Source organism: Tetrao urogallus, assembly GCF_951394365.1.
Source record: "Tetrao urogallus genome assembly, chromosome: 1".
NCBI lineage: Eukaryota > Metazoa > Chordata > Aves > Galliformes > Phasianidae > Tetrao > Tetrao urogallus.
In genome coordinates this window covers 41,906,276-41,929,415 of record NC_136813.1, presented here as the reverse complement: position 1 = coordinate 41,929,415, position 23,140 = coordinate 41,906,276, and the positions used below count along the sequence as shown (strand labels likewise).

The 23,140-nt window shown below is 41.4% G+C and overlaps 1 protein-coding gene across 1 annotated transcript in view; it reads left to right on the top strand.

Moving 5' to 3' along the window:
* The window catches only part of MYCBP2 (MYC binding protein 2), a gene marked incomplete at both ends in the record, with an annotated part of 201,920 nt that overhangs the window by 22,724 nt on the left and 156,056 nt on the right, over positions 1-23,140 (top strand). The window contains 3 exons of the mRNA XM_079534526.1: positions 2,825-2,900; positions 10,453-10,668; positions 11,775-11,928. Coding sequence (XP_079390652.1) covers positions 2,825-2,900; positions 10,453-10,668; positions 11,775-11,928 — 446 coding nt within the window. The remainder of the gene's footprint in view (positions 1-2,824; positions 2,901-10,452; positions 10,669-11,774; positions 11,929-23,140) is intronic.

Sequence of the window (23,140 nt, the reverse complement as noted above, 5' to 3'; positions counted from 1 at the left end):
TGTTCTGGTGGACAGCAGGTTGGCCACATGCATGAAGTGTGCCCTTGTGTCCAAGAAGGCCAATGGTATCTTGGAATGCATTAAACAGACTGTGGCCAACAGGTTGAGGGAGGTGATCCTCCCCCTCTACTCTGCCATGATGAGGCCACATTTAGATTACTGCATCCAGTTCTGGCTCCCCAGTTCACAGAAGACAGGGATCTAGAAGGAGTCCAGTGGAGAGTCACAAAGATGATAAATGGCCTGGAGCATCTCCCATATTGGGTAAGACTGAGTAACCTGCATCTGTTTAGCCTAGGGAAAGGAAGACTGAGGGGGGATGTTTATAAATATCTAAAAGGAGGTGGGAGGTGAATGTGATGTGTAGCAGCAAGACGATGAGCAATGACTCAAAAATTGAACATAGGAAGTTCTGTACTAACATGTGGAAGAACTTCTTTATTGTAAGGGTGATGGAGCACTGGAACAGATTGCCCAGAGAGATTGTGGTGTCTCCTTCTATGGAGATATTCAAGACGCGTCTGGATGCATATCTGTGAGACCTGTTGTAGAGTACCTACTTTGACAGGGGGGTTGGGCTCGATGATCTTTTGAGGTCCCTTCCAATCCCTGCAATTCTGGGATTCTGTGTTGTACACTTCTGTACAGAAAAATGCTTACCAAAATATGAGTATTATTCTGTGAAATATTTGCAAAGCTAGAAAGGAAAAAATGCTTATAATGTTTGCAGACTGGAATAAGTTTAAGAGTTTGTAAGGATTTTGGCAGGCAGGATTCAATTTCAAATGTCCTGACAAGAGAGGTTAGTGTTCTTTATAACTGCCTTATAAAGTTGTCTCTGATAAGTGAAAATTGTGCAACACTGTCCTGTACTAAAAAGCATAACAGCAGAGCTAGGTAAAGAATAAAGCAAGCTCAGTTTGCAGGAAAATAATATCAAGCTTTTGTGGGCTGGCAAGGTAAAACCTCGCATACAGTTAGGTGTGACCTTGAGGGGGGGTGCACATGAGGCAACTTTTCCTCTGCTCAACAGTGAGTAATAAGTACTGCTTTAGTTTTGGTCAATGTGGTTTGCATTTGATAGGAAGAGAGAGAAATCCTGGTGGGCTCTAAATTCAGAGGATTTAGGATGAGAATTTTATAAAATGGTATTTGATCCAGAGTAGAAGATCGAGTGGCTACACAATGGAAGGGACTACAGTGTTGTTCTTGTTTGGCAACAGAATAAGGATTGCGTTAAACTGTAATAAGGAATTAAAACTTGTCCTGTGTAAGAATAACTGAATAGCAAAACAGACTATGGAAGGTGATTATAGAGATTCGGACTTGAGAAATTGTGTTTTTTTAACACTTCTCCCCTTCTTTTCTTAAATAGATCGGACAGACAGTTTGATGTATTTTCCTTTATAGTTGAATTGATCTTATAATGAGAAAATAGATGATCTCCTAAGTTTTAAATTACTGTGATTTTTTTTTTCTGATCACTGAAATGCTTCTTTGAACTCCAGGGTAATCATTGTTCCTTTTTATATTCAAGACTTAAAATTTACAAGAAAAGTGATGAGGTGATTGGTTCTCGCAGGAAGTGTCTTGAAGAAGAATATGTCTCCGTCTTCCTAATTTTAGTGTTAATAAATGAGACTTTTACAGGGCAACTTTTTGCAGGGATTATTTGATTATTATTTTTTTCTGGCTGGTCAGTGTTGATAAAACTTTAGTTTCTAGCCTTTGATTGCTGGATCATGGAACTTGTATCCTCTTCAAATGTGAATGCTGAGAAAGTTGTAAGCAATATGTTTCTAGTCCATCAACATTTTTGTTTAGAACAAAGTTGTTCAAAGAAAATACTAGATTGCTTCAGTTCTCAGTCTCTTTCCAGTTTGGTATCTGTGATTTTTCAGCTTCCATACTTCTATTTTTCTAACTAATCAGGACTGTAAGCCATTTGAGTAATGTTTGAGTGGCACAGAGGAATGTTAGTAGCTTTCCAGTCTAGAATGAGCTGTATGCTATGTGGGTAACATTAGCTTGTTTTTGCAGAGGGCTTGCAGTCTGAATGGAGTAGAGAAATGTAGGGTAAGTTAAAATGCATACATCTCGGGCAGAATAACTTTGCTGATGGTATATGTATGTTGTCTTTTATTCTTCATGTATCTTCTTTGTGTATTTTTTAATTGTGATTTTTATAAGCAGGATAATAAATTGGAGGAGAAAAAGAATGTGATAGGAATGAGGTATGGGCAGAAGAGAATTAGAGGAGCATGGATTAGCTGGAGCTGTAGTGTGAAGGAATGGAAATTAAAAGTCTGTAAGTTGAGGGCAGAAGAAGACTTAGAAGTTTTAAAACATGCATGTTCAAAAGTTGCAGTTTTTCCCATCACCTGAATTCTCTGCCAAATGATGCTTTTTTTTTTTTTTTTTTTTTTTTTTAAAGCTATCTTTTTGTTTTGGAAGGCTGAGTAAAGACTTGACAAAATGTGTCTTCTCACTTCTATCACTGGTATGATGTTAATGGATTTGTAATAGAAACAAGTAAGGTAAAAATACAAAATGGAGATGCCTGGGTTTTTTTTCCTGCACTAGCTAATATTCTTCTTGAAACACTAAAAGTAAAAATCTTTGATCCAATAGGAAAGCATCATGTTCACGACCTCTGATTTATACTCTGAAATTTTGACTTTACTGGTTCTCTGCCTTAGGAAAAAAGTTTTAGAGGACTTATGATAATATTTTTTTCTTTAATGTTGCTGTTTACCTTGAAGTGAGGGAGGAATTTTAATTATTTTATTCTCATGGGGTTTTTTTGCTTTTTTTTTTTTTTCAGGAGTAAGAAACTTTTTAGCAAGAAAAAATTGAAAAGGAAACAGAAGACTAAATTAAAAGTAAAAACACGCAACAAGGTATGTCTGTAACTAACTTTAAAAAACTCTGACTGAAAAAATGAAATAATTTCAATTAAGAGTTGTGAGAAAAAAACATTCAAGTAGCGAATTTTGTTGTTGTTTTGGGTATATAACAGTCCAGCATTTTTTGTCTGTGTACTGCTTTCTTTATGTTACTGTTCATGATATTAACCTTTTTATTTTATGCTGAGCATTAGTAGCAAACATAATTGGATACAATCAATGTTTTGTTCCTGGAGTATAAATGTAGCAAAACCAGTATTGATTTAGAGTTAAGTTTGAAGAGATGCACACCTAGCCAGGAGCTGGAGACTGCTGCTGCAGGATTAACTCCATGTTCGTTAAAAGAGAAAGGGAGCACTCTATGTCTAAGGAATTAATAGTTATCCTTGAAAATTCCTCCATAGTGAAATAGAAACTAAACAGTTTCTAAAATCTAGGTGAAAGTGACAGTATTTTAAATTATTGCTTTGAGGTAATCTTTCTCTATTACAGACCTATTCTTTCTCAGTTCAAAGTAGAGTTTTGGAGGAATTCTCAGGCTTACTCTAGGCCTGGAAAATTCTTCCTAGGTTTTCATTAAAATCAGTAAAGAGAAAGAAGCTAATCGGCAGAATGGTTTTGCAAGACAGTAACACTTTCTAGTCAGTTAAATGTCCCTATAATAAGCTGTAGGTTCCTTTGGCTGTCTTATCCTTATTTGCCAGATGTCCTGTAGCTACTCTATCTCAAGACAGATGACTTAGGGAGGGTGAAGCAAGCCGTCTTAATCTATTAAGTTAGTATTGCCTTTTTGGATACTTACTGGATTGTTCGGCTTATCTCAAGTAATGCAGCTTCACAGTAGAGCATAGAAGAGACTTATCTTCAAAACTTTTATTTTCAATGGTGGACAGTTAAGTACTTCTAGTCCAAAAAATTTTTAATTTTCAGTCATTGAGAAATTAAAGCTTTTAGTTGTGTTTTCTTCATCCTTTTTATTAGACCCACTTAAACACAGAAAACCAAATTAGAAATTAGAGCAAACAGTGCAGGATGTTGTTTGTATGTTCTGTCTTGTGACAGTAATTTGTGCTTTTAAAATAAGTTAGCTTTTCATTTTTAATTACAGTTACTATACAAAGGGAAACGACTTTCTGTATACTTGTGCCCTAGTTGAACTACTAATTAGGAAGCTAAATCTAGAATTGCTGTTCCCCACAAGCTTCATAGTCCAATATATTTCTTGGATTCATTTGCCTTGGATAAATGGATGTATCCTTTCTAAATGGCCGGAAGATACGAATGTGTTAATGCCTGGCTCTCGTCAGTATTTATAAATATGGCGCTAAATGATCATCTTGCACATCATGACTAGGAAGGGTTGTTTCCAAGATTTTTCTTGGATTTAAAACAGCTTTTATAAAATGCTAGGTGGGATTTTTCCACTCATGGGAGGTCATGTTTTTTTCTGTGCTTTGCTCTGTATGCCTCTATAATGTGCCATCTTTAAGATGGACAAAACAGTTGTATTTGTCTTCAGATACAGAGGTGTAGAAAAGCACTCCAGCTTACTCCTGCTTGATAGCAGGAAATTGAATAGTTCCTGAAAAATAAAGTTGGTTTAATCTCTTTAGACTATTAAACTTCATTTAGGGACAAAATGTGGTGGTGGTGGTGATGTTTTGTTTTCTTTCATTCCCATCATGCTTTTTAATGTATCCGCATGCTTACCAGCGCAGAATAAACTTTATGGCCATTTCTGCATGGGAATGTCTAACAGCAGAAATGTTTTCCTAAAACGTGGGTTTCCATTTAAAGTTTCATAATACAGCAGATCATTCTGTATTTGAGTTTTTCATTCTGAAGAGGAGAAATAGAGATCAGTTTATTTTATATTAGCTGGAGTTTAAATATAGATGGCAGCTTTCTATTACTGTGCTATTAAAGGATAGGGGGGGACCTTAAATTAAGAATAAGCAGAAAAAAAAATATTGTAAGCTGATGACTGGATGTAAAAAATCATGAGATAAAGAGAAAAATACTTAAATCAGTAATTTGGCAGTATTCTCAATGGCTTCTGTTTTACATGATATTTTGACCTCAACCCCTTTCAAAATGATGTTTGAAGCATTCAAAGAATTTAGATAGATTTTATATTCTGTGCTGCACACAGGTTAGATCAGATCTTTATTCTAGTTTACCATGTTTAACGACAGATTAACTTAGCTCTGTTAGACATCTATTTCTGTCACATCTGAGAATAAGCCATTTTTGCAATTACCTGGTTGAAGAGAAAGGAAATTGGTCAGAAAATAGGCTATGTTTGGATTTCGTCTTTTGGTAAATGAGGTTGTTTGAGTGGTAAACAAGTTTAAAAAAAGATCAGAGGTTCTGTTTTCCTCTTCTTTCCTTGCATGTATTAGAACGTTACAGAAGGCTGAGTGTTATTAAGTCTAGTTGCTCCGTTTTATGAAGAAAACCATTTCAACTGGAATATTTCTGTTGAAGACTACAAGATCTTTAGATGGAATAAGCAAAGCAGGAGGAGTGAAAGAGTTGCCCTCTTGTCGCAGTTTCTCACGGTGACCTAAGTTGCGGTCCGCCCGGCCCACAGTGGCCTGACAGTCTCAGGCCCAGTGCCTGACCGAGTCGGTCCCGCGCTAGGCCTGATCCATTCGCACGCTATTCAGCACACTGATATGATGAGCGGCAAGATGTCGCTTATTGCAAGTAACACACTCTTCTTATAGCTCTCCCTGCTATCACAGTGCTACCAGTCACCCTTGCTACGGTTATCTGTGCCCAATAGACGTGTAGCATGTCTTGTCTTGCCATGTCTCATCATGGTTTCTCATGAGTCAAGGAGCCCCTGCAGAGCCTGATGACTTCCACAGCCCCCTTTTCACGTATTCTGTTAACCACGCAAGGGGCCCACACAGATCCTGTTATGCCTGGTGACCTTGACAGCCCCCGCTTTACGTATTTCGTTGACTACATCTCTAACTTGCGTATTTTGTTAACTACACCCTCTATGTTAAGAAGTAGGTAGATTGTGAAGAGCTGCCTCCGAGATCCTGCTCGTGGCTCTGAGAGCTTGTGCGTTAAAATCTGGGACCACACTAATAAAGGGCATCTGTTGGTCAGGATCTGCTACAGGCCACCTGATCAATGGGAACCTGTAGATGAGGCCTTCTTTCTTCAGCTACGAGAGGCATCATGCTCACAGGCTCTCACTCTAGTTGGGGGATTTTGAACACCTCGACATCTGCTGGGAAAACAACGTGGAAGGCTTCAAGCAATCCTGGAGATTTCTGGAATCTGTTGAAGATAACCTTCTGGTCCAGATATTGGGCAAACAAATCAGAGATGAAGCATTGCTAGACCTGGTGTGTGGCAGTGTAGAGGAGATTGAAGGCAGTTTGGGCTGAACTTGTAATCTTGAGTAATAGAGGCCTGGCAAAAAGCAGAGTCAGGACCCTGAACTTCAGGAGAATGAACTTTCAGCTGTTTAAGAAACTATTGCATGAGATCCCCTGGGAAGCTTTCTTTAGGATGTAGAAACAGAATGAGATGGCAGAATGTTAAGGACACCTTTCTGAGAGCACAAGAGCTCTCTCCATCCCCCAGTGTAACAAATAAAGTAGCGCCATCATGGCTGAGCAAAGACCTGATGGTCAAATTAAGAGTAGGAAGGACATGTACAGGCAGTGGAAGCAGGGATGTGTGGCTTAGGAAGAATACAAGGATGCTGTCTGGATGTGCAGAGATGTGATCAGGGAAGCCAAAGCACAGATGGAACTGAACTCAGAAAAATTTATGAAGAATAACAAGGGATTCTACAGGTACGTTTGTCTGAAGAAACATAGGCACAAAGTGTACCCCTTCTGATAATGAGAAGAGAGAACTAGCTTCAACAGACATGGAGAAAGATGAGGTACTCAACAAGTTCTTTGCTTCAGTCTTCACTGATAGGCTTCTCGCATCTACTTGAACTTCAAGGTAGAGATTGGGGAACAAGTAAGACAAAATGAAAAGGAAAAAAAAAGCTCACTGAATGAATATTTGAACTAGGAAAGCAGAAAATTCTTTTTTTATATATCACTTCTATCTCTGAGTTTGTAAAAGAAATCAAAGAAAATGTTTCTTATATAACCTATCTATTGAACAGGTAGTTTTGTACAGGAAACTACAGATATTCTGATAACTATAATCACCTAAATTAAAGCCACTGAAAGACCTGAGCAAATTGATTACCGATAAATTATCAGTGGTTTTTATCTTCTGATAAAGTTTGCAGAGAGAAAGAAGAACGTGAGGATCAAAGGTACCCTTCCTACTCTCCAACATGGAATTACATGTCTTGTTCTTACTGTGCACTTTTCTTTTGCCTTGATAAATGCTAAACATTAGTATACATTGACTTATATTTTGCTGACTTTTTTTCCTCTAAATAAAAGATAGTAAATATTAAAGTTACACCCTCAGTTTTAACCTGTTCTATCAACCAAGCAGCTTACTGTTCAAAATAGGATTTATTTAGTGGAGTGAGAAGGCTAGTGGATTTAAACTGCCAAAATGAGGTAGTGTATTTCAAGATTATTCTTAATGTGCATTATCATGATTTGTGGCTACATTTGTCAAGTGTGTATAGGATGATCCTAGTTTCAAAGAATTTATAGCTTTCAGAAACGAGGTATTTTGGGAGAAGTGAAAATATGAAGACGAATGTTAACAGTGGGTCTGCATCATAGCTATGTAATTCTAGTTCTGAATCATTCTTGTGCTATACTGTCTGTTTAGGGATTGCCTGTAGTGAAGTCTATATGGGAGGTTTTAGTCTGTAGTGTACTTTTGCAGAAGAGTGTGACATTAAACAGAATGATTGAAGTAATTACTGTTTAAAAGCTGAAGCATTAGGTAAGGAACTTTTTAATAGTGAAGTATTGAGAATAAGGAATGAGTTTATTTTTGAAAATTAGTCAGCTTATTATTAATAGGCAAGAGAACAGGCATTGATATTTTATCTAGCACTGTAATGTCTAAAATTATCTGTGCTGGTGAGATGACTTTGGCAGCCTATTTCAGAAGAAGTGCCTATGAGCTACAGAACTCAGAACTGCTCCAGAACTTAAGCTGTTCTGGAATAAAAACTAGGCTGAACTTCTGGCAAGAAGGAACTGGAAACTCATCACTGAAGTTGTAATTGCAATATGTGATACTAATTAAATAGTGAACTTCATGTAGAGATATTTGAAATGACCCTGATTTTTTTTTTCCCCCTGTTTATCAGTAAAATAGGAAAATGCTTAATAAATTCCCTATTTTTTTTTAACTAGGGAAATTCAACTGAGTTAGCACTAAAGCTGAAAGCTGATATTGTATATTTGTTTTATCAGTACTTGCAAAAGTTTTGGGACAAGTATGTGAATATTTGACAGGGAAAAGAGTAGTCATACCTCTTAATTTTCTGATGTCAAATGAATTCTAAGGAATATAGTAGTCATTATCTAGTAGCTATTATCTATAGTAGTCATATTGACACCAGTGTAAATCTATTTGTGCAGTTTCAAACGGGAGTATTTTGAGTTATTGCACTGTGCAATGTCTTTTTTTAATAGCATCTTTAATAATATAAGGATACTTACATTCAACAAGGACTAAGCTTATGTTGCCTTTCATTCTTTAATGGCAGAAAATCCGTTGTGCTTAAAAATCTACTTTTTCTTCAGGTAACTTTTTTCTTCTCATATTTTGTCTTTATGTTTTTGTGGTGACTGATGATGCTGACTCAAGTAAGAAAGATTAGCACACTGCATTGGATAAAATGGCATAAACCATTGCTTCTTAATTTCTCAGCTTGTAATAATTTTGTAGTAATTATGGAAAAGAAAGTTATGCAAATATATACCAGTGTGGTTTGAATAATACTTAAGCACAAAATAAAAAGAAATTATGTAAATGATGAAATATTATCAAGTTGTTGTGAATTTTCGTTTAAGTTTTGCAACATATGGTATTAAGTGCTCTGATTTAGAAGCCTGTGTGTTTCTGCTAATAATTAAAACAGATGTGAAGGAAAAAATATTATTCACTACTGAGGTTTGATGTTCAAAGCTGTGGCTACCATAGAAAAATAAACCGTCCCTTTCAAATACTTTCTTATTCACTGATTCTCAAACTTCTTTCCCCTTAATCTCTCTAGTTTATGGTTCTTTTTTCCAACCCTTGCTTTTTATGCATTTCCACTGTAACCTTTTTCATATCATTGTAATAAAATTTGCTCTGTACTCCCATGCCTAATGAATGATTTGGTTCACAATATTTGCCCTCATTTAGAGAGAGAGTAATGAAAAGGCTAAAGCCCTCCATGTTCACCACCTCTAAAGACTACATCAAACAAAACAAAATAACCTTATGAAAGTAATCATGACCCTGACTAGTCTAATTGTCCCCCACATTTTTCTAGACTTACTCAAGTGAGGTTATCCTACAAACCTAGGTTTTCCCTCCTTAGTTCGTATCTTTTGTCTACACCAAGATGTTATAGGGAATTCCTTACATACACACCAAATACCTTAAGCCTGCTGTTTGTTGTTTTGGTTTCTTTTTTATACCATATATATATATGGTCTTCAGTAGTTTGCATCCTAAGAGAAAGTATAACCCTGACTGTTTTATTTGAGGATTTTGATGGTTTTAAAGTCTTCCTTTTGCTATGTCTTATTTTACTAATGCAGAAAAGGATAGTATGCAGCAGAACTTAAAATGTTTTTTCCTAATATTTTTCCAAGTTTATGTTGACTATTTCCTAATAGTTTTCCAAGTTAATGAGAGCCTGATGGTTCTTCTCAGCAGTGGCTGGCATTAATATACCAGTAGTAGATTAAAAAGTGAAGCATAAGGCAGGGTGTAGTTAATGGTAGTTTCTTGAAACAGTTTCCCAAATCTTTGTGGTTCAGAGCTTCTGAGGACAAGGTGGGGTTCTGTTACTTTACGGGTCTCTACAGATTTCTTTTGTTTAGTAGTTTGTCGATTAGGTTTTCATTAATTTTCTATCTATGTGAAGCTGCTAACTACAGCTCCTGCCATTTGTTTTATGTAATAACGAAACAATTAATGTTATTTTTAATTTCTAACATACGTTTAGCAAACAGCTTAAATCTAATAGATTAACAGCTACAGTAAATAATGCATTTTAAAAATCATTAATAGTACTAAATCTGATACAAAGATAAATTCGAAGATCTACTAGTCACTTGTCTGTGGCACACATTTGGACCCTTCTGTAGCCTGCACTGCCTTTGCTTTTATCATTTTCCATCTCACTGTCCTCATCACATCATGAGAGGTAGGGACTAAAGCCAGATAGAATATACTGAAGTTTCTCCCTCTTCCTCCTTTCTTCTCTGCCTGAGATAGGATTCATATCTCTACAGAAAGTTGTCACTAGTTTGAAAACCACTTGGTCAGCTGAGTGTTGAGATGACAAATGTAGCAAAGTTAGAAGTTTAAACTGCAAGACAGAATTTTTCTTTTTGTTAAAATTCAATCTTCTTGTTGTTTTCAGGCAGAAAACCTAGAGAGTACAATAACTATACCAGATATCAGATTACATAGCAATCCTTCAGCTTTTAATGTTTACTGCAATGTCCGGCATTGTGTATTGGAGTGGCAAAAAAAGGAAACATCTGTCTCTTTGACGTCAAAGAACAGCGTACAGAGTGGGGATTCGGACAGTGATGAAGAAGAGGAATCCAAAGAGCCACCCATTAAACTTCCAAAGGCAAGTAACTCTTTAAAGTGTATCGTGTGTGTAGTCTGAAGTTGTTAGATTATGTTGATGAGGACTTAACCAGTGGGATGCACAGCATACTTGCAAGGGGAATCTAAAAGGATAATGTTATTGTATGTGTTAGAGAATATATCAGTAAGAGAAATGGAATAGTGTAGTTTCAAAAAAAGATGAGTTAGGAAAAGAAAAGATATGAAAACTCATTAAAGTAAGATATTGCTATGTATAGTTGATGACAAGGTAGTTACTATAATGGAAACTTAAATCACTTTCTCTGCTGTTGTTCATGTGTGAAGTTCACTGCTTTCTCCAGCTATTAGTCTTCTGTCTGGGAATAACACAAACTTCTTAGTTAATTTCAGATATGCTTTCGTTTCAGTAATAATATTTCTAAAAATATCCCATATGTTCTTTAGCCTGCATGATCAGATTTTTGTTCCCAATAGATTCCATGAATGTTTTCCTCCAGTCTTCCGATTGTATGGAACATAAAGTGTAACTTGCAGAAAAATTGTTGTTGAAGACTTCATTTTCATTTCTTGTCTTCCTTGAAAAATCAAGCAGGTTCTAAAATAGTAACTTCTGAAAGATAAGATTTGAAATAATTCGAATGACAGAAGATATTTGTAAGGCTTCCAGTATGTATTATCTCATGTATTATCTCTAGCTATCAGAACAGATCTGTTTTGTTGAGTGGCAGTTCCATTAACAATTTTGTTATCACATTTCACTCTTCTTAAGCTTTTAGTCAAGGGTGAATCAGAGGCTCTAGACTTTAAGACTCTTCTGCTGACATCCTAGCCTTAATGTTATTTCTGTAATAGAAATACATAGTTAACTCTTGTAGACATGCTTACTTAATTGTAATGCTCACTTCTCTTTCATCTTCATAATGATTAAAGTACTGGCTTTGAGCAGACAGTTAATGGAACAGTCAGTAGAAAGAAATGTAAGTATAATCTCAGAATATTCAGGAATGCTGAAAGGGAAAGCTAAGAGGGGCTGTAACAGCACTTTAACAGATGTTGATATTGAAGAGCCAAAATGATCATATTAACAGATTCTGTAAAATATCTGTACTTTTTTTTTTTTTTAAGATCATTGAAGTTGGATTATGTGAAGTTTTTGAACTGATAAAGGAGACCAGATTTTCTCATCCATCCTTGTGTCTCAGGAGCCTACAAGCCCTACTTAATGTGCTCCAGGGACAGCAACCAGAAGGCCTGCAGTCAGAGCCTCCTGAAGTACTAGGTAATGTCTCATTCTTCCCCACCACCCTATCTGTTGCTGGGTTCAACAAAAAACAAATAGTGTCTAACAAGTTTTTATGATACAGTAGTATTTTTTCTTTATTTAATATGGTTGTTAATGCTTGTTTTCTTCTCCTGAGTGACTGACTTTATTCTGGAGTGTAAATTCAATTATGACATATGTAACCCCTGTTTCTAAGCATTAGTCTTTTGTAGAAGAAAAATTTTGGCACAGTGTCGTATTTTCTTGTGTAATGTACAATTTACTGGAAACATAAGCCTTAACAGTCCTATGATTTGCTTGCTATATTGAATGTACAAAATGCTTGGTCTTACGGGGAAGATTCTGTAGTGAACTTCACAGAATCACAGAATGGCCAGGGTTGGAAGGGGCCTCAAGGATCATGAATCTCCAACCTCCCTACTGCCAAAATCCACATCAAATGCCCATCAAATCCACATCCCTCCAATTTGGAGATAAGGATGTGGGGGGCAGCCATGTCAAAGGCTTTGCTTAAGTCCAGGTAAATGACACCAGTTGCCTTACCCTTGTCCACCAATGCTGTCACTCCATCATAGAAGGCCACCAGACTGGTTAAGCATGATCTTCCCCTGGTGAAGTCGTGCTGGCTGTCTTGGATCACACGCTCATTTCTCATGTGGTTAAGCATGTCATCCAGGAGGATCTGTTCCATGATCTTCCCAGGCACAGAGGTGAGACTTACTGGCCTGTAGTTCCCCGGATCCTCCTTGCTCTCTTTCTTGTAAATGGGAGTGACGTGACCCTTTGTCCAATCATCTGGGATGTCACCTGACAGCCACAACTTTTCAAATATGATGGAGAGTGGTTCGGCAACCACCTCAGCCAGCTCCTTCAGAACCCTGGGATGTATGCCATCCGGCCCCATAGACCTTTGTATGCATTTAGTCTCATGAGGCGGTCTCGGACCTGCTCTGCCCTCACAGTGGGGGAGGATTTACTGCCCCAGTCTCCACCTAGAGATTTTAGGGAGGCAGGGCTCAGGGATGTGAGAAGTACTGGAATCCTGGCCATCAGTGAAGACTGAGGCAAACAACTCATTCAGTACCTCAGCCTTTTCTTCGTCTGTTGAAGCCAGTTCTCCTTTTACATTTACCAAAGGAGGTACAGTTGGTTTGACCTGTTTCTTCTGGCCAATGTACCTGTAGAATGTCTTTCTATTATTTTTCACATCCCCTGCCAAGTTCAGTTCTGCCTGCACCTTGGCTTTCCTGATCCCATGTCAGCAAGTCCAGACGGCATTCCTGTATTCTTCCCAGGTGACACGCCTTTGTTTCCAGAGCTTGTTTGCACCTTTCTTTGCCCTCAGTGTGCGCAGCAGGTCCGTGCTGAGCCACACGAGATTCCTACCTCCTCTGCCCATTTTCTTAGGAGAGCTCTTGTGCTCTCAGGAAGGCATCCTTGAAGGTTAGCCAGCTCTCCTCAATATCTTTCTTTTTAAAGTCAGTATCCCGGAGGATCTTGGCCAATAGTCTGATGACCAGCTTAAAGTTTGCTTTTCCAAAGTTCAGGGTCCTGATGCCACTCTTTGCCAGGTTCACATCCCTCGAGATCACGAACTCAACCAGGGCATGGTGACTGCAGCCCAGGCTGGCTCCAACCTTAACACCTTTAATGATTTTCTCCATGTTGGTGAGCAGCAGGTCCAGCAATGCTTCACATCTGGTTGGTCTGTTCAATACCTGGACCAGAAAGTTGCTTCTTGTGTTGCAGTCTACCACTGTATTCCATAACTTAGGTGTTTAATGTTGTAATTCACTTAAAGCTGCTAAGCAAGTGGAGCAGGATAGTGAGAGCCTAGGCTCAACTTCAGTCTCAGTTTTTCTACCTTCTTCCACTATTTTGAGCAGTGCTGAGGAATGGAGGTTGCGGTCAATTTGTAACACTTTATTGTGGTGTAACCCAACTGTACTACATTTAGCTATTCACTCTTTCCTCCTTCCCAGTGAGATGGATGTAACAATTGGGAAAACTGAAGTAGAACTCCTGCATTGAGATAGCCTTCTCCTTATCTGTAATTTATTTGTCTGTCTTCTCTGATAACTGGTAGTCACACAGCCTGTCCCACAGCCCTCAAATGTTTGATTTGGTAGAAGAGGACTGAGGAAGAATGTCCGTCTCACTGTGTGCAAAGATCAAGTTCCTGTCCACTTGATGGGCTTGAGCATCCACAAGTCAACAGATTTCAATGAGATGCATGCTGGAGTCCAGAGGGGATTAGCTGATGTGGTTGCCAAGCCACTCCCTGTGATATTTGAAAGGTTGTGGCAATTAGATCAAGTCCCTGGTGTCTGGGGAAAAAGGCAACGTAACACCTATTTTTAAAGGGTAAGAGAGATGACCCTGGGAACTAACAAACTAGTTTACTGGTGCCAGGTAAGATCAGGGAGCAGAGCCTCTTGGAAGCTATGGTAAGGCACATGTAAGAGGGAGGTGATACAGGAAAACCAGCGTGGCTTCACCAAGGGCAAATCCTGCTTGACCAACCTAGTGGCCTTCTACGATGGTGTCATTGCATCAATGGGCAAGGGAAGAGCCACTGATGTCATCTGTATGGACTTCAGTTAGGCCTTTGACACAGTATTCCACAACATCTTTCTCTTAAAACTGTGAAGACATGAATTTGATGGGAGGACTACTCAATGGACAAAGAACTGGCTGCAAGATCAAGTCCAGAGAGTGGTGGTCAGTGTCTCAATGACTAGATGGGAGATAGGTGATGAGTGGTGTCCAAGAGGGGTCAGTGCTGGGAGCAATACTCTTCCGTATCTTCATGAAAGACAGTGGGGTCAAGTGTACTCTCAGCATGTTTGCTGATGACACCAAGCTGTGTGATGTGGTCAGTGCACCAGAGGGATGGGATGCCATTCAGAGGGACCAAGACAGGCTTGAGTAGTGGGCTCAGGGGCATCTCGTGAGCTTTAACAAATCTAAATGCACCTGGGTTGAGGTAACATCCACTACTGATACAAACTGGGAAATGAAAGGATTGAGTGCAACCCTGCCAAAAAAGACCTGAGGCTACTGGGGGATGGGAAGCAAGGCATGAACCAGCTCTATGCCCTTGCAGCCCAGAAAGTCATCTGTATCTGGGGCTGTATCAAAAGAAGCGTGGCCAGCAGGTTGAGGGAGGTGATCCTGCTCCTCTACTCTGTGCTGGTGAGGCCTCACCTGGAATACTGTGTCCAGGTATAGAGTCCTATGTACATGAGAGACATAGACCTGTTGGAACATGTCCAAAGTAAAGCCACAAAAAGGATCCATGGAATGGAACACTTCTCCTGTGATGACAGGCTGAAAGAGCTGGGGCTGTTCAGCCTAGAGAAGAGAAGGCTGCGAGGTGACCTGATAGTGGCCTTTCAGTATGTAAAGGGAAACTAGAAGAAAGAAGGGGACAGACTCTTTAGCAGTGTCTGTGGTGACTGAACAAGGGTATACGGTTTCAAGCTCAAACAGGGTAGATCTAGGGTATGTGTACGGAAAAAAATCTTTTAAAGTGAGGGTGGTGAGGCACTGGAACAGGTTGCCCACTGATGTGCTTGGTGCCCTGCCCCAGAGAGTTTCAGGGTGAGGCTGGAAAAGCCCTAGGCAACCTGATTTATTTGTGCATGTCCCTGCTCATTGTAGAGGAATTGGATTTGATGACCTTTAATCGTCTCTTCCAACTCTAAGGATTCTTTAACTCTATGATTTTACGAAACTGCTTAACATGTGCCAACCAATGCCTACCCGGTCCCTGAGCAGTCTCAGCTCCCCTGGCCAACTCTTCTGTTTACCACATGATCTCATGTAGTATGGGATATCGATTTGGCCAAGTTAGGTAAGCTGACCTGTTTCTGTTTCCTCTCAGCTCCTTGTGCTCCTTAAGGTCCCCTTTCTGCCAGAACAGTATAAGAAGCTGAAATATCCTTGGCTTTGTTCAGTGCTGCTCCACAGCAACTAATACTTTGGTGTGTTATCAGCACTGTTTTTCCCAAAGCCAAAACACTGTGTCATACTAGATGTTATGAAGAGAAAATGAACTCTGTTCCAGCTGGAGCCAGAGCATGCTTCCTCTCTGCTACTTCTTCTTGCTCACGTTCTTCCATGACACACTGCTACAGCATGGAGTCCTTCTCACAGGATACAAGTCCTTCACAGATTGCTCCAACGTGGACTGATGGCAGTGGTTCTTGAATCGTAGAATCATAGAATGGCCTGGGTTGAAAAGGACCACAGTGATCATCGAGCTTCAACCCCCCTGCTGGGTGCAAGGTTGCCAACCACTGGAGCAGGATGCTCAGAGCCACATCCAGCCCAGCCTTGAATGGCTCCAGGGACCCACAACCTCCTTACGCAACCTGTTCCAGTGTATCACCACCCTCTGAGTGGAAAAACTTCCTCCTAATATCTAACCTAAACCTCCCCTGTCTCATCTTAAAACCATTCCCTCTTGTCCTGTCACTAGCCGTCCTCATAAAAGCATCTCCCCCTCCTCTTTATCTGCTGTGTTCAAGTGCTGGAAGGCCACAGTCAAGTCTCCCCAGAGCCTTCTCTTCTACAAGCTAAACAAGCCCAATTCCCTCAACCTTTCCTCATAGCAGAGTGCTCCAGTCCTCTGATCATCTTAGTTGTCCTCTGCTAGAACTGCTCCAAAAGCTCCACGTCCTTCCTATATGGGGGGCCCCAGGCCTGGATGTAGTATTCCGGATGCGGCCTCACAAGAGCTGCATAAAGAGGGACCATCACTTTCCTCTCCCTGCTGAACACCCCTTTTTTAATGCAGCCCAGAACACAGTTGGCCATCTGGGCCTGCTGGCTTATGTCCAGCTTCTTGTCCACCAGCAGCACCCTTCACTTGGCCTTACTGAACGTCATTAAGTTTTCATGGGCCTGCTTCTCCAGCCTGTCCAGGTCTCTCTGGATGGCTTCCCTTCTCTCCAGTGTATCGACTGCACTGTTCAGCTTGGCGTCATCCGCGAGCTTGCTAAGGGTGTACTCGATGCCACTGTCTGCCATTTATGAAAGTTGTCACAGGGTTATCATTAGATGTAAGTCTGTGACGGGGGGCACAGGCCCCAGGAAAAAGAAAAAAAAACAAGAGGAAGGGGTACTAAGGGTTTGCTGCCATCTGGCTGACCCCAGGTGGCATGCACTCTGGGAGAGGGGGAAGAGCAGAGAGCTAGCAGATAGTTTTAACGAAGAGAAACCATAATGGCAACGATCTAAGAAGGAACCATAATTTCCTGAATTTAACTAAATCAAATAAAACGAGAGAGACAAGAGTATCCAAAATGTGAGTCAAACCACGATACTGTGAGGGAAAGAAAGCACGTGCTTTTCTCCGCAGCGAGCTGAGATGGCTAAGCTGGGGCCAGACGGAGAGAAGCAGACACTTGGGCCCTGTCCAAAACTGCACCCCACTTTCTCTTGCTGCCAGGTCCTCTGGGGGTGCCGCCCCCTCCCCTCCTATCAGGATACTTGAAGTGGCCGTAAAAGGCAGTAAATGGAACCTCTTTAACTTCTGGTCCGTATGATGTTCTGATGTGGAATACTGACAGCAAAAAATCACGAAACCACAACATTCCACCCCTTATCATAGAATCATAGAATCACCAAGGTTGGAAAAGACCTAAAAGATCATCCAGTCCAACCGTTCACCTATCACCAATAGCTCCCACTAAACCATGTCCCTCAACACAACATCCAGCCTTTCTTTGAACACCGCCAGGCTCGGTGACTCCACCACCTCCCTGGGCAGTCCATTCCAGTGCCTGACTTATTCCACATCACCACATCATACTTAACATTTATCTGCATACAAGCGAATAATAACTAACATGCATTACATATATGCATATCTATATACATATATGTACATGGAATCACTAAGTGTACTTCCAGGCATCAAATTCTCTTGTGGTACACACTGGATGTCCCCATTTTTCTCCATCACCCATCAAGTGGAACCAGGTCCCTGTGCAAAAACAGTTCCACGGAAAGGTTTGCCCTTTCCAGAAGCTGGAAGGACCTAAGCCGCTTTTCCCAACATGCTTTTTACATGCACTACACGGACCTTAACTCCCTCTACAGTATGTAGGGAGCTGGACTGCGTAGGACCATCTTGACTGACTGATCCTCTACTGTTGACCAGCCAGGCAACTTCTGCCAAATTCTTCTCCCAGTGCTTAAATGTTCTGCCACCAATTGCTTTTAACATGGTTTTTAACAACCTATTGTAGCATTCGATCTTATCAGAGGCTGGTGCATGACAGGGGATATGATAAATCCACTCAATGCCATGTTCTCTGGCCCAAGTATCCACAAGTGAATTTTTGAAATGAGTACCATTATCTGACTCAATTCTTTCTGGGGTGGCATGTCACCACAGGATTTGCCTCTCCAGACCTAATATGGTGCTTTGGGTGGTAGCGTGGGGTCCTGCTTATGTTTCAAGCCACCCAGTGGTTGCTTCCACCATCGTAAGCACATAACGCTTACCACTGCGAGATTGTGGCAAGGTGATATAATCAACCTGCCACGCCTCCCCATATTTGTACTTTTGCCATTGCCCTTCCTCCCAGAGAGGTTTCATCCTCTTTGCTTGTTTAATCGTGACGCGTGTTTCGCAATCATGAATAACTCATACAATAGCATCCATGGTTAAGTCCACTCCTTGGTCTCTAGCCCACTTACATGTTGTGTCTATTCCTTGATGGCTTGAGGTCTCATGGGCCCACTGAACTAGAAATAACTCTTCCATTGTTCTGCCAGTCCAGGTCTATTTGAGCCACCTCAATTCTGGCAGCTTGGTCTGTCTGACGGTTATTTTGTAGTTCTTCAGTAGTCTGACTTTTGGGCACATGAGCATCTACATGATGCACCTTTATAACCATATTTTTTGTTCGGGCAGCAATGTCTTTCCACAGTTCAGCACCCCATATAGGTTTACCCTTCTGTTGCCAGCTGTTCTGTTCTCACTGCTGTAGCCACCCTGTAAGGCATTTGCCACCATTTGTGAGTCAATATAAAGATGAAGCATTGGCCACCTCTCCCATTCAGCAGCATCAAAGGCTAACTGGACAGCCTTTACCTCTGCAAACTGACTTGATTCTCCTTTTCCTTCAGTTACCTCTGCAACTTGTCTTGTGGGGCTCCACACAGCAGATATCCATCCGTGATGCTTCCCCACCATACAAAAAGATCCGTCTGTGAACAGGGCAAATTTCTTCTCATTTTCTGGTAGTTCATTGTATGGTGGGGCCTCTTCAGCACGTGACACCTCTTCTGCTGGCAGTGTTCCAAACTTCTTGCCTTCAGGCCAGCCCATGGTCACCTCTAGGATTCCTGGTCAACTGAGGTTTCCCATCTGCGCTTGTTGTGTAATCAGTGCAATCCACTTACTCCAAGTGGCATCAGTAGCATGATGGGTGGAGAGAACCTTTCCTTTAAATATCCAGTTCAGCACTGGCAGTCGAGGTGCATTTCAGTGCTGATTACTTCAGAAGCAGCCCAAAGGCTCTCATATGCTACTAGGATCTCCTTTTCAGTTGGAGTGTAGCATTCTTCCGACCTCCTGCATGCTCTACTCCAGAATCCCAGGGGTCGGCCTTGGGTCTCTCCTGAGGCTTTTTGCCACAGACTCCAAGTGGGACCTTTGTCTCCAGCAGCAGTGTAGAGGATGTTCTTCACATCCTGTCCTATCCATAGTGGCCCTAGGGCCATGGCACTGGCTGTCTCTTGTTTAATCTGTTCAAAAGCCTGCTGCTGTTCAGGACCCCACGTGAAATCGTTCTTCTTTCACATCACCTGATAAAGGGAGCTTACAATGAGGCTGTATTTGGGATGTGCATCCTCCAAAAGCCCACTACACCCAGAAAAGATTGTGTCTCTTTTTCGCTAGTGAGTGGAGACATAGTGGTGATTTTGTCGATCATGTCTCCTGGGTTGTGACGATGCCTATCTTGCCATTTTACTGCTAGGAACTGAATTTCCTGGGCAGGTCCCTTCACTTCATTTCGCTTAATAGCAAAACCAGCATGCAGAAGAATTTGAATTATTTGTTCTCCTTAAAGACACCCTCTGCTATATCGTCTCACACAACAATGTCATTGATGTACTACAGGTGCTTGGGAGCACCGCCCTGTTCCACTGTGGTTTGGATCAGCCCATTGCAAATAGTTGGTCTGTGTTTCCACCCCTGAGGCAAATGGTTTCAAGTATACTGAACGCCCCTCCAAATAATAGCAAACTGTGGCCTGCATTCTGTGGCCAGTGGAATGGAGAAGAATGAATTGGCAATGTCAGTGGTGGCATACCATTTGGCTGCTTTTGACTCCAGTTTGTACTGGAGTTCTAACATATCTGGCACAGCAGCTCTCAGTGGAGGTGTGACCTCATTCAGGCTGCGGCAATCTACCTCCAGCCTCCATTCTCCACTGGTGTTACACACTGGCCGTATGGGGCTGTTAAAAGGCAAGTGAGTTTTGCTGATCACTTCCTGACTCTATACCTGACGAATCAGCTTACGAATGGGGAGCAAGGAATCCCTGTTGGTGTGGTACTGTCATCTGTGCACTATTTTTGTAGTGATGGGTACCTGCTGCTCTTTTACCTGTAGTAACCCTACAACAGATGGGTCTTCTGACAGGCCAGACAAGACAGACAGCTGCTTAATGCTGTCTGTATCTACAGCAGCTATTTCAAAAGCCCATCGGTATCCCTTGGGATCCTTGAAATACCCCCTTCTAAGATAATCTATACCGAGTATGCATAAAGCCACCTGTCCAGTTACTATAGGATTCTTCTGACAGTTTCTTCCAGTGAGGCTTATTTCCACCTCCAACAAAGAGAATTTCTGAGAGCACCCAGTCACTCCTGAAATATAAATCAGTTCCATTCCATCCCTTTATAACTCAAGGGCATCAGAACACACTGGGCATCGGTGTCCAGCAGCGCTTTATATTCCTGTGGTTCTGATGTGCCAGGCCATGGAATCCACACAGTCCAGTACACTCTATTATACCTTTTCTCCCCCTGGCTGAAGGCAGGGCCCCTCTCTTTGTTACCTGCAGTAACGGGAGCAACTTCAGTGGTGGTTGATCTGCTTTGTAATTCTCTCATCTGTGCTCGTAGTGCAAGAATGGATTCATCATGCCACTTCTTCATATCCTCTCCATGCTCATGTAAATACCTCCACAGGACAGCACAAGACATAAATTTACTGCGTTCCTTTGCTCAAGTAGGGGGGCATTTGTCTTTGATAGCTGAGACTTTAATTGGTTTGACCAGCTCCTTCAGCAGGTCCTTTTGATCATCCTGGTCTTCATCGGGTGCTTCTGATACTGCCATGAGTTCATCATGATTGATTACTAGGGTACACAGTTATTTTACTAACTGTGATATCAGAATGCAAGATAACATGATATAATACAATCTAATTGAAATTGAGACTAATAAATGAAATAAGATAGGAGAGAGAGAGAGAGTTCCTGAGACCGAGTCAAACCTGAAAAGCTTGGAACAGCTAGGAAAGCACCCTCCAGCACCCACTGCAAGGCAGTAAGAGATCTCCCCACCTGGAAGGGCCAGATCCCATGACTTCTGTAAATGTATAGGGGAACCGGTACCCAGATTTGGAGCATTAACACTTTAACTCCCTATGCACTACATGATGTTATGATATGGAATATTGAAAACAAAAAAACAAAAAAAAAATGACAATTGTCCCAACACCAAAGCAAACAGGCAACAACAGTTTCACTCAGCTGTCACGTAAACTCCTTTTTTATGCCTTGGATTTCAGTCATTTTCAGGGATCAACGAATAGTAGTAACAGTGACTCCCTCCTCATAATTCTCCTCTCCATGTGTCTTACTTTTCTCGGTTACCTTTCTAGATGGTGGTGGTTTTGTGGAGGGCCCCTTGCCTGGATCTTCCACTATTTCCTCTGCTTCTTCTTTCCATTCTAGACATGAGAACACCCGTTTCCATTTCTGGCCTTCCACAGGGGCAACTGACATTGATACTGGTGCCTCCTGCAATTGATCAAGATTGACTTTGAGGTTTCCTCTTTTGGTTCAGATCTCGGTTTGGAAACTCTCTCTCTCCACGACACTCTTATATACATCTCAGTAAGTGGTCCCAAAGTCCCAAATAAGCCATTCCTCCTCGTATCTTTCTGAGCTGCACCATCCCTTACCCACATGCTTGCTCAGTTCCTCAGGATGCCACAGGTGTTCAACAGTAAAATCCCATGACACCAGGGGTCCCCAAGCTTCTAATCTCTTTGCTAAACCTCTCCATATTCCCTGCCACTCTGCATTCTCTGGTTCCAGCAAAAGCTTCCTCCACATAAATGTAAAATACCATTGCAGAGAATACATGCAGAGAGACTGACAGCATAGTACCCAAGCTGGCACCCTGAACATGCATAAGGAACTGGGAACAGCACCTGGAAAGTCCAAACATCATATTGTCTGTTACTGTCTGTAAGCCCGTGCCGGGGGCACAGGCCTTGGGAGAAAGGAAAAAAAAAAAGAAAAAAAAAAAGGGTACTAACGGTTTGCCTCGACCCGGCCGGCCCCGGGCCGCGTGCGCTCCGGGAGAGGGGGAAGGGCAGAGAACTAGCCGATAATTTTAACGAAAACACAATGGCAATGATCTGAGGAGGAACGGTAATTTCCTGAATTTAACTAAATGAAATAAAACGAGAGAGACAAGAGTCAAACCACGATAGTGCGAGGGAAAGAAAGCACGTGCTTTTCTCCGCGGCGAGCTGAGACGGCTGAACCGGGACCACAGGGAGAGAGGCAGACGCTTGGGCCCTGTCCGGAGCTTCAACCCACTTCCTCTTCCTGCCAGGTCCTCCGAGGATGCCGCTCCCTCCCCTCTCATCAGGATACTGAAACTGCCCATAAAAGGCAGTAAACGGAACCAGAGCATTAACTCGTTAACTCCTGCTGGTCCACATGATGTTCTGATGAAGAATACTGACAACAAAAAATCACAAAATCACTATAAAGATGTAAGGGCACCAGTCCCAAGACCAACTCCTGAGGGACGCCGCTTGTGACTGGCTTCCACCCTGACACAGAACCACTGATCACAATCCTTTAGCTGCGTCCAGCTACCCAATTCCTAATCCATTGTACGGTCCATCCTTCAAATTCACACCCATTTAGAGAGAAGGATA